Source organism: Apodemus sylvaticus, chromosome 8 (genome assembly GCF_947179515.1).
Source record: "Apodemus sylvaticus chromosome 8, mApoSyl1.1, whole genome shotgun sequence".
In the NCBI taxonomy this organism is placed as follows: Eukaryota; Metazoa; Chordata; class Mammalia; order Rodentia; family Muridae; genus Apodemus; species Apodemus sylvaticus.
The window spans coordinates 72,152,260-72,164,279 of NC_067479.1; the positions used below are offsets into that span (position 1 = coordinate 72,152,260).

The 12,020-nt window shown below is 50.5% G+C and overlaps 1 protein-coding gene across 4 annotated transcripts; it reads right to left on the bottom strand.

Annotated features, from left to right (window-relative positions):
* Positions 1–5,593: 5,593 nt before the first annotated feature.
* Irf9 (interferon regulatory factor 9) lies at positions 5,594–11,808 on the bottom strand. 4 transcript variants are annotated; one of them, XM_052191434.1, is made up of 9 exons: positions 11,685–11,808; positions 10,692–10,872; positions 9,989–10,172; positions 9,748–9,821; positions 9,482–9,623; positions 9,314–9,385; positions 8,195–8,536; positions 7,152–7,267; positions 5,594–7,017 (listed from the first exon to the last, which is right to left on the bottom strand). In XM_052191434.1, exons 2-9 carry the CDS (start codon positions 10,869–10,871, stop codon positions 6,907–6,909), a joined length of 1,221 nt encoding a protein of 406 aa, XP_052047394.1. In that variant the 5' UTR covers position 10,872; positions 11,685–11,808; the 3' UTR covers positions 5,594–6,906. The 4 variants fall into 4 exon arrangements, with proteins under 4 accessions (XP_052047394.1, XP_052047395.1, XP_052047392.1 ...); XM_052191435.1 differs by lacking the exon at positions 11,685–11,808 and adding an exon at positions 11,573–11,659; XM_052191432.1 differs by lacking the exon at positions 11,685–11,808 and adding an exon at positions 11,282–11,399.
* Positions 11,809–12,020: the final 212 nt, after the last annotated feature.

Sequence of the window (12,020 nt, forward strand, 5' to 3'; positions counted from 1 at the left end):
GCCGGAGTTTCGGGCCAGACTGGGCTGTATAGTGATTTCAGCTTGGGCTAGTTGAGCCCTTGTCTCAAAAAATAAAATAAATAAGTAAATAAGTAAATAAATACAGCAAGCAGGGTACGGTGACATTGCTTTTTAATCCCAGCACTAAGGAGGCAGATAGATTTCTGGGAGTTCAAGGCCAGCCTTGTCTACATAGTTCCAGGACAGCCAGAGCTACATAGTGAGACCCTGTCTCAAAGAAACAAAACTAAAACACAGGCGGAGAGGCGGCTCGGTTGTTAGGAGCACCCTTCCTTCGCAGAGGCCCCAGACCTGCCTTCTCCAAGGCGTCTCTCCCCCATCTGTAGCTCGGCTTGGTGAGAACCTGACTCTCTTTTCTGGCTTCCTCGGGCTCTTGCATGAATGTGGTACACAAAATATACTTAGGTGTGTGTGTGTGTGTGTGTGTGTGTGTATACACACACACACAACACCACAGGGATTGAGGAACCTGGTCCAAGGCCTATCTTTTTTTCTTTTACTTTTTTCTTCTTTTTTTCTTTTTCTGTTTTTTGTTTTTGAGACAGTTTCTCTGTGTAGCCCTGGCTTTCTTCGAACCTGCTCTGTAGACCAGGCCAGCCTTGAACTCACAGAGATCTGCCTGCCTCTGTCAAGCACTGTGATCAAATATATGGGCCACCACCTGGCTGCCGAGCCCTATGCTGACGGCGGGGGAAAGCGGGACCCACACAGCCCCTCGCAGCCTGGCTTGGACTCTTGCCGCCTTGAATTCCAGCGCCCAGGCCCTGCCTTACTGTGCTTGGCTACACTGGTTTCTTCTCGTCACAAGTCATTTCAGTCACTTAACTTTTGGTGGCTACAAGTGTCACTTTGTCAGTTTGCTGCCCTGAGATAAAAAGTGTTGTCCCTGATCAGAAGGTACGAGGTGCTCCACACCCACTTTTAGGTTCAGGAGATACATTTGGAACATAGAGTAATCTGGCCATCATGCATTCAGTTCGACAAGCACTTACAATGTGCCTCTAAGCCACTGGGGCCACACAAGGACACCTGTGTCCTCTGCTGGGGTGGGGGGGAGGTAAGTAAACCCAAGTGTGTGAAATGGCAACACGGTCCAGTTTAACTTTAGTGTGTGTGAAGAGGTGGCTCAGCGGTTAAGAGCACTGCCTGCTCTTTCAGAGGTCCTGAGTTCAACTCCTAGCAACCACATGGTGGCTCACAACCATCTGTAATGGGATCCAATGCCCTCTACTGGTGTGTCTAACAGTGTACTCGTACATAAAATACGTCTTTTATTTATTTTTATTTTTGCTTTTGTTTTTTTTTGTTGTTGTTGTTGTTTGGGGTTTTTTTTTGTTGTTTTTTGCTTTTTTTTTTTTTTTTTTTTTTTTGGTTTTTTTGAGACAAGGTTTCTCTGTGTAGCCCTGGCTCTCCTGGAACTCACTCTGTAGACCAGGCTGGTCTCGAACTCAGAAATCTGCCTGCCCCTGCCTCCCAAGTGCTAGGATTAAAGGCGTGCACCACCACTGCCCAGCAAATAAGTCTTTAAGAAAAAAACCACATCCACTCTTCTGGAGAATCCAAGTCTGATCCTCAGTGTCCATGGCAGGCGGCTCAGCCATCAGGAGTCTGGAACTCCAGCTCAAGGGGACCCGACTCCTGCGGCCTCTGCTCATATCAGCACACAGACCATCCTCACACACACACACACACACACACACACACACACACACATCCACATACACACAAATTAAAAATAATAGAAATTAAAAAGAAAAGAATAAGGTTCAATGGGGAACAGGAGAAGGACATGGGATGTGGGTGACTTAATGTGCGATATTCAGGGGAACTCTAAAGAGGTAAGATGTTGAAAAGAAAGGACAGGTCATGTGACTGTCTGCAGGAAGATTATATTATTTTATCATTATTTGGATTTTTGAGACAATGTCTCTCTATGTAGTGAATTCCTGGCTGTCCTGGAATTCATTCTGTAGACCATGCTAACCTTGAACTCACAGAGATCCGCCTGCCTCTGCCTCCCAAATGCTGGGATTAAAGGCCTGCGCCTACAGCCAGCAAGGAACAGTATTATAGGCAAAAAGACAGCAAATGAAATTCTGAGGTAGCAATGTTCAGCGGGATCAAGGAGCCTGGAGCGGCGCAGTATGGGCAAGAAGGATGAAGGGTGGGGTTAGGAAGGAGGCTGGGGACGGAATGACGTTGGGGGTCATTTTCAGGATCGGGGCTGTTACCCTGAGGGAGTTGGGAGCCAAGGTGGACTTTGAATACGGGAGTGAAACAACCAAATGAGTGTTAGGTCTCTGCACTGTGCTGGGAACAGGCTGAAGGCAGGCAAGGGTGCGAACAGAGACAAAGGGAAAAGAACCAGAAAAAGGGGATTTGAGATAATGATGACTTCACTGTGCTAATAGTGGAGATGATGGGGGGTTTGAGAACAAGGGGATCTTTCTTGGCTCAAGCTCCTAAGGTGTCATACTTGCAGCTCTCCAGAGGTCAAGCTGCGACAGTGGTGTGAGGCTCTGGTGGGAGACTGGAGAGCAGAGGCCGGCTTTATTACAGCTACAGAAAAGCCAGGATGGCGACATCTCGGAGGCTAAGAGCATGTGCAGCTCACAACCATCTCTAATTCCAGTTCCAAATGATCTGATGCCATCTTCTTGACTCCACGGGCCGCGGGCACTTGTGTGGTACACAGACACACGCAGGCAAAGACTCCCACGTACACAATGAAATTAAAAACAAAAAGAGAAAGTAAGGAGAAGTGAGAGACTCCCAAGAGTGGGTAGGGAATGCAAGGGAAGAAGAAGCCACCGAATTTCCTTGTCTAGGACTTTTATAGGACTGTAACAGAAACTGCACGAAAGATGAGGTAATTGCTTGAGAGTGGCTAGCTCTCAGGGATAGACACCACTGGGGTGGCCAATGGAGAGTAAACATGCTCTGTGCATGTCTGCTTGGCCCAGTCAAGGAGATAATACTGGGTTGCCCACCCAGTTAGGAGCTGTTGGGCCTCTATCCATCTCTGACTTCTATTTGGTTCCTTGTTGTTGCAGGATATTTCCTATCCATTCACATTGAGCTGAGAAGGAGGCGTGGATATCCAGATGCCTTCAGATGTATTTCTGGTGTTTTGGAGAGGTTAGAAAATTTGGAGGGATAAGACTTTATCATTGTAAATTGGCAGTATATAATTGGGAGTTTTATATGCATAAAGATATTTGGTTAACTATTCAAGTTTAAGAGTCACGCTTCACTGGATAGTTGGAAGGAGTGGTGCAGAGGCCTGGCGGGGCAGAACTCTTTGTTAATTATTACCCACTACACCTTGCTGATCTTGATTGTCTGCTGCCGTCTGTCACTTGGCCAGCGTCCCGACCCTCCATCCTTGTGTTAAAGGAGACTGACCACTCTGTCCCCACATCTTCAGGATCAGCTTGGCTTTTGCCACGACACGATGTTACTTCTAGCACAGCCACAAAGAGAACAGCGCCAGCCTTTCTTGGTTACCCGTCGTCCTTAGCTCCTTGTCTTTGGAGAGGTCTATGGTGGCTTGTTAGATGAAATCTAACTTCCTTGCTATTATGGATGTCAGAATTAGCTGCCTTAGAAGCCACAATGTAAGTGCCTTACACAGTCCTCAGGGGCCACGGGAGGAGCCGCTGTCCCGCCAGCCCTGGTGAGCTTGCTCACCACCCACAGGCCCCGTCTTCATCCTCGGGGCTCCAGGCTGACAATTCTGTTTTAGATTTATTTATTTTATGTGTGGGTACTCTGTCTGCATGTGGACCTGCATACCCGAAGAGGACATCAGATCCCAGTATAGATGACTATGAGCAACCAATTGTGAGGTTGCTGGGAATTGAACTCAGGACCTCTGGAAGAGCAGGCAGGGCTCTTAACCACTGAGCCATCTCTCCAGTCCCAGACTGACACTTTAATGTTAGCTTCTGTTCTCATTGCAACATGCAGCTGGGACTTTCACAGGAATCAGATCACACACACACACACACACACACATTTATGCTTTTATTTATTTTGTGTGTATTGCAGGGGTGCATGTGCGGAAGTCTGAGGATGAATTATGGGATTTGGTTCTCTCTTGCCATATAGATCCAGGGATTAAATTCTCAAATCTCCAAGATTAGCAGCGGAGGCCTTTTCTCACTAAGTCACCCTGCTACCACCCATGACTTTTTTTTTGAGATGAGTTTCACTTTGTGCGTACCTTAAGCTGGTCTGGAGCTCAGAGATCTGCCTGCCTCTGCCTCCTGAGTGCTGCGACTGAAGGTGTGTGCCACCATACCCAGCCGTTCAAAGTCTCATTTGAAGGAAGAATGTCATTTGCCATGTTGGCGTAGATGAATGGTACAAGAGAAAAAACCAGAAGACAAAGATGTACTTTAGAGCAGATACGAAGAAGGCTCAGGGGGACTGCAGAAAGCAGAGGGCGCACTCAGCATCTGCCTTTGCCAATGCAGTAGTTAGCTTGCTCTCAGCTTCCCAGAGGGATAAAGAACAAACTGAAGGAAGAAGAGACATCCAAGGCAGCAGAAACATCCCAAGTGGCTTGGAAGACTGGCAAGGCCCTGTAAGGATTTAAGCATCTAGACGTGACCCTGTAGGCAAGCCTCTGCAGGACCGGGGATGCTGAAGGTGGCGGCAGTCAGGTGACCATGGAACTAATCTGGTGGAAGTCATGACAGTAGGTGCTCAAGAGGCTGTGTGAAGGAAGCGTTCTCATTTGGTGACAAAGTTAAATGGAATAACAAGAATGTCAGTCAATAAAACCCCCTGGCTGGTGGTGTGAACACCTTTAATCCCAGCACTCTGGAGGCAAAGCAGACAAGCAGATCTCTGTTAGTTGGAGGCTAGCCTCATCTACAATTCCAAGTTCCAGGATAGCCAAAGTTACACAGAGAAACGGTGTCAAAAACCCAAAACAAACAAACAAAGCCCAGGCAGGCACTCAAGTTTCAGTGCCCAGGGTGCCCGGATGTGGCTATCCTTTTCAATTTTAAGACAGGGTCAAGCCGGCCTGGTGTCATAGGCAGGCAGATTCTGAGTTCCGGGCCAGCCTGCTCTACAATGAGTTACAATGAGCCAGGCTACACCATGAGACCCTGTCTCAAACAAACAAATGAACTAACAAAGACAGGATTCCAGACAGGCCTCAAACTCCTGATTCTGATCCTCCTGCCTCCACTTCCCAGGTATTGGGATTATAGGCACGAACCATCATGCCTGGCCTAGGTCAGAGTGCCTTTTGTGGGGCTTGGGAGAGAGGAGTTCAATACCTTTCACTCACATGAATGGATTACCACGGACGAGCATGTCCCCACAATGTCTGCAGCAGCAGACACAGGAAGTACAGCAACTCTTCCCTCAAGTTTCCTCCCCTCTTATGCCCTGGAGGTTTGGAGCATAGTTTCAGTGCCTCCTCCTGGTTCAGACTTCTAGGCCAGGGAACATTTCTAGGTAGGCACATTCTTGACACCTCTAGCAAAAAACTGTGGAGCCAAGGTTTCCCACATTACTTTTTTAATGCTATAGTAGACACCATGACCAAGACAACTTAGAAAAGGCAAAATTTAATTTGGGGCTTACATTTTTAAAGGTTTAGAGCCCATGACCATCACGGCAGAGAACATAGCAGCATGCATGCAGGCAGGCAGGCAGGAACGGTACTGGGGTTGAGAGTTTACATCATATTTATAAGCATGAGACACAAGAGTGTGTTAGCTAGGAGTGGCAAGGGTCTTTGGAAACCTCGAAGCCCATGGCCAGTGGCACAACTCATCCAAGAACGCCACCCCCCCAATCATTCCCAAATGGTTCCACTGAGGACCAAGTAGTCAACATGTGAGCTAAGGGAGGCTAATCTCATGCACCACCACATGGCTATAGTGCTGTGTGCCCGTAGGCTACAGTGCCTCTCTTAGTTACTGACTCCAAACCAACCTTGGTTGCCAGAAACTTGGGTGGGGGCCCCTAACCCTGGAAGTACCAGGTCAAGTCTGAAAAGGGGGGGAAGGGAAGGGTTGATTGGAAGAGTAAAGAGAGGCATGGTGGTGTACACCCAGAACCCAGCACTTAGGAGACTGGGGCAGGAGAATCACCACGTGTCAGAGACTATGGCACTCTGGCTAGTGCTGCGGGCACAGGAATGCAGCGGAATCTGAATCGCCATCAGGCAGAGAGCCCAGATACTGGTATCTTACTCTCCATCTCTACAATTCCCTGTAACCCCTGCTACCCTCTCCTGACAAGTCAGATCCTGGTCTCTCTCTTAGTAAGCTTTTATTTATCTTTTGGAGACAGTGTCACCAAGGCTGGCCTTGAATTCGAACTCACAATCTTCTTACCTCTGTCTCACATGTGCTGAGTGTACCTCACCCAGCTAAATTTTATTTCAGTCTAGTGAGGACTGAGGAAAAAACAAAAACAAAAAAAACCCCAAAACCACAAATATATATATATACATACATACATATATATGTGTGTGTGTGTGTGTGTGTGTGTGTGTGTGTGTGTATAAAGTGCTTAAATTTAGAGTTAGGGATTGGGAGGAGAGCAATTTCCCTCTGAGGTTACACCTTCTGGAACTTTCCAGTTCCTTAGAGGTGAAAGAGGATATAGCTTTAAAAAAAAGGAAATAAAAGTCTCTCCCAGGTTGTCCTTGAACTCAGAATCATTTGGTCTGTCTCCCAAGTGCTGAGATTACAAGCATTCACCAACAAGTCTGGCTCTCCAAATCAATTTTTAAGGATAAAAATTATCCTTGCACTTTCTCTCTGGCCATGCTGAATAACTCACAGTGATAAGAACCATCACAAGAGCAGGCAGACCAAGAGTGCAGAGAAGTCTATTTCAATGGCGACCCAAGGATCAGAGTGCAAGAGCGGCAGAGGAATGCTCCGCATGCTGCAGCAGGAACAAGGCAGCCTTCTCCTCCTCTGGAACCTTCTCCAGTAAATGTCGGGCAAAGGCCTGCTCCATCTGCACAGGAAGAAGTGAGGAGCAGGCCTCAGTGAGGCAGCCTGGCAGGGACAGCCACCACCCTGCAGCCCCTTCCCCTCAGGGAGAGTTGTTTGAGACAGTCAGTGTCAAGCTCTGTCCGGTAATGAACTCACCTGTACCGTGATAAGATTCTTTTGGGTCTGGCTAGAGTCAGGACTCCTTTCCCAGAAATGCAGGGCTGCTTGGAACTCGGGTGGGGGCCTCCGGCCCTGGAAGTACTGGACCAAATCTGAAAGAAAAAGGGTCATGGATTGAAAGGAAGAAGGCAAGGCATGGCATCCGGCCAGGCATGGCGGAGATGCCTATAAGCCCAGCACTCAGGCTGGGGAGGCAGAGTCGTCGCGATTGATGCAGCCTGATCTACTTAGTGAGTTCCTGGCCACCCAGAGTGCTGTGAGGACTTGTCTCCAAAGCAAAAACAAAAACATCTAGAGGACCATGAGTGAAAGGCCAATACCTGGGAGGACAGACGTAGGGAAAGCTGGGATGGGGTAAGGCGGGCACCCCAAGCCAGAGCAGAAGCTGTGGTTTAGAGTTGTGAGAGGGACTAGACTGCTCCCTCTGCTGCTCCAGGGAAGGCAGCCCCTTCCCACAGCCTCCTGCTGAGAGGCTTGCTGTCCTCAGGAGCAGCTGCCCGGCCTACCAACCCCTTGGTTGCTTGCGCACTCTCCGAACACTAGGACACCATGATCCTCGGCTCCGATTTCGAAGCTGTAACTGGCATCTCAAGAGTGGATAGAGGGAAGAGACGCTCTTAGGGGAAGTGTGGCAGAAAGGGTGCTGAGGGGCGAGTGTGGCTAACAGGTCTTGGCTCTTCCACGGAGCTGTGTGTGCCAGTGTATGAGGAGACAGTCGCAAGGCGTAAAAATCCGTGTGGCCTCAATTGTACACAGTCACATAACCATGTCGCTTCCCTAAAACGCATCACCTCTAGGCTGACCTCCGACCGAACCTCATCTACCATGGTCTCGGCTGGGGAAAGGCTGCCAGCGAGGAACCTATGGCCACACTGCGTGTGTATCACACAATGTGGGGGGCGGGGGGTCCCATGCAATGAAGATGTGCCACTGGAGATGGTAGTGGGGAAAAGCCACCTCAGGCTCAGGGGAGACCGAGAAAGGGGAGGGGCAGAGGGGTACAACAGGGACACCCTTACCTCTACAGAAGTAGGTGGGACTGAAGAGCTCCACGCACTTATTGCTGGGCAGCAGATGAGGGCCAGGCCCGGGCGGGGCCTCGGGTGAGGTCCAGGAGATAGGGATGGGGCAGAGGCGCTGAACAAAGAGGCCTCTCGAGTTGCTGGCCACCAGGACGCCTCTCTCGAGCTTACTCAGCAGGCGCTGGGCAGGCTCCGAGGGGTCAGGTTTGGGAAACTCCACCTGCATTATGCTGCTCTCCGAGTCCAAGCGCTCAGCCACGAGCCGACAGTCAAGGCTGCAAACCCGGGTCTCCCCCACCACACGTCCGCCATAGATGAAGGTGAGCAGCAGGGAGAAGTCTGCGGACAAGAAAGCACAGTGGTGCAGGAGGAACCCGACAGCTGCTCGGAGGCCCTCTGCCCAGGGCGCCTGAGCGACACAAGACTGCAGAAACGAGAAATTCCGTCAAGTCCTGAGTCCCCATCTTGTTAATGGGAAAACTGAGGTCCAGAGCAGGAATCCAAGAAAGCGCTGGGAGGAGCCAGGGCTGCAGGGCCCAGGCAGCTCCTTCCTAGGGAAGGTGCCTTGCGTCTGACAATGTGGCTCAGTGGAAAGAATCATTGCCACCATGCTTAGAGCCCAGGCAGGGTTCGATCCCCAGGACTGACTGCATAGGCCCTTAGACCCAGCAGGGTAGGAATTCATGGTCATCTTTGGCTATACAGCGGGTCTGAGGTCAGTCTGTCTTTATGAGACTGTCTTTAAAAAAAGAAAAAAGAAAGGCGCCTTCCTTCTCCACAGGGAGCTTTCCTCTTTTCTCCGTCACTCAGGAGTCACGCCCATCAGAGAGCTTAATGCTCGTGGCTGCACTGTGTACCAGAAGGCCTCACAGACTGGATTTTTCTGGATGATAAATAAATGTTGCAATGCGGTTGTTCAAGGAACAAAGGACTTAAGGTGTTTCCTGGGGGTGAAAAAGCTCTATAAAAGTGTGACCAGCCACACAGACTGTTCCGTTGTAGAAGAGGATCTTCCAGGATAAGGTGTTATAAGCCCAGCTGGGTAGACAATGCAGGCGAGGTCAGAGAAAGCGGACCCAAGAGGAAGAGACCAGGGAAGTCAGAAAGGCCACACACCTGAGTCCAGCGGAGGTCGGTGCTCCATGAACACGGGGTCCTCTTTAATGGTGGTCTCAGCTGTGCCAGCTCCTGGAAGGGAGGCAAAGGTCCAATCGTTCACAGTGGGACTGAAGCGTCCGAGGGAAATGTGCAAAAGACATGGAGGCAGGGGAGACAGTGCTGTACCTTCCTCTAGCTCAGAGCTGCCGACGCCGCCACAGCCGCCACCACCACCACCACAGCCACTGCCACAGCCGCCACCATGGCCACCGCTGATGTTGCTGCCGTCGGCTGAGTGGTTTACAACTCCACTGGCCCTCCCGTTTTCCTACAGAGACAACATCTCTCGAAAGCACGCCCCTCCCTGTTCCCCTTCCCGAGCACCCACACTGTCAAGGGCGGCTGAAGGCAGGCAGGGGTGAGAGTCAAGTTCTCGGCGGACCCTTCCTTACTTTATTCTCTTCCCTCTCAGGTGACACAGAACTGATACTTCGCTTGAACGATGATTTCTGGTTTCGTGGTTGGGCTGTGGAAATGTTCCAAGCAGAAGAAAGTCAGGTCTTCTACAGAGAGGGTGGGGGAATATCTGAAGCAACAAGGAGCTGAGCAGGACTGGAGGCCCAGGAAGGCCTGTCAGCCCACAGAGGGCTCTTATCTCAACCCTGGCCAATCTGCCCCTCCGGGAGCACTCACTAGCGAGGGTCCCCGCTGGCAGTATCCGATACACTTTGTAAGGTTCAGCCACATCCATGCGACCTCTCTCAGGAACCTCCTCAAATTCGGAACTCTTGTTGAGGGCACAGCGTAGGCGAGTCTTCCAGACAGCAGGATGGCCTATGTCCCCGTCTTTATTCTTTTCCTTAAACAGTGCCCAAGCCTAGTACAAGATGACATGAAGAAAAGAAAGTGTTACATAACCCAGATGCCCCTCCAAACGGCTGACTCGCCCAGGATGGGGCCCGAGCGACTGGACAGGACTTGAAGTCAGGTGAGCCTGCGCTGGGTTTGTATTCTGTTCCCAGCTTGAAATCCTGTCTTTTTTTTTAAAAAAAGTAATTTATTTGTATTTATTTATATGTAAGTACACCTTAGCTTTCTTCAGACACACCAGAAGAGGGCATCAGATCCCATTACAGATGGTTGTGAGCCGCCATGTGGTTGCTGGGATTTGAACACAGGACCTAAAGAAGAGCAGTCAGTGCTCTTAACCACTAAGCCATCTCTCCAGCCCCCTCCTTAGTCATTTTTGACCATGTCTCTCCAAATGACATGGTTGCTTCTACTTTCTAGTTTCTCTTTTATCCAAACCCCAGACAAACAGAAGTGCTTTGGGACTGACACAGCGGTGCAGACACCATCCTTTTCTTGAAAGGACGGTGGCTCCAGGACCTCTCACCTTGAATATGGCGGCATCCTGGTCCTCTCGGAAGTCTTGCTTGCCGGCGTGCTTCCAGGGGATCCGGAACATGGTCTTGGCTGCGTCATCCCAGCACACCCCTGGGAACTGACCGCTTTCCACCTTATCCACGATCCAGCTTCGGAGCTTCCGGGTGCAGCGGACTTTGCCTGAGGCCATCCTAGGAAGAAGCAGCAGGAGACAGGAGAGCCATTTTTTAATTTTGAGACAGGACTTCACTATGGTATCCTGGTTAGCCCGGGACTCACTATATACACCACACTGAACTTAAACTCAGAGATCCACCTGCCTCTAAAGCGCTGGGATCAAAGATCTATGCGGCCATGCCCCGGGAGAACCAACTTGGGAAACACCTGCTAACCCCTGACCCCCGGGGCCAGCTTCACATAACAGCCTTTCCCTGAAGACCCTTCCGTGTTCTTTCCTCTCTAGAAACATTCTGAGGTAGAAACTATTTCTTAAAACTTCTTTTTAATATTCCAAGTTATTACACCTGCAAGGAAACCTCGGGACACTGGTCTTCATAAGTATTTCAGACATGTATTATTTGGGAGGATTCCCTTAATGACCTGTTCCTTGTAACAGACTGTTTATATCCCGAGCATCTACGGGGCGACATCTACTCTGAAGGCATCTCCCCAGCTTACAGACCACCTCACTACCAAGCCCCTCTTTGCTAGAGGGGTAGGTGGGGCAGTAGCTGGGGGCAAGGGCGGAGCTGAAGAAGTGGGCAGGGCCAGAGGCAAGGAAAGCAAAGGTCAACAGAAGCCACGCAAAGGACCTTCCTCAACACTTAAGCTGGCAGCAGTCCCTCCCGTCCTGGCCACAGGCTTTGGATCAGTCTCTCAGGCCAAACCTACTTTCGGATTCACATGCCTCGGACTCTCCCGGTGGCGCAGGGCGCTGGGAGCCCTCCCCAGGCCCCTCTCCTCGTTTCCAGTTGGCTCCCACCCCCCGCAGAGTTGCTCTTACCTGAGCAGCCGAGGATGTCCCAGGCTCGCTTGTTGTAAATTGTTTCTGGTCTCTCCTCCCCTCTCTACAGTCCCCACCCTAAGTTTCGGTTCTGTTCTCCTCCTGGGAGGTGCGGTTCCTAGAAATCACGTGGTCTGAACTGCAGGGCCAGCGACTGCCGCCAAGGGGCAGCAGCGTGCCGAAGCTTTCGTCAGCAGAACCACCCCGGGTCGCGGTGGAGCCACGACTCCTCCTTCCTCCCAGAACCACGCCCCGTGTCTGTTTCCCAGCGGCGGCGATCTCCGTATCTGCCCCGAGACTGATGTGTGCTCCCCAACAGGTTGGCTTGGTATACTT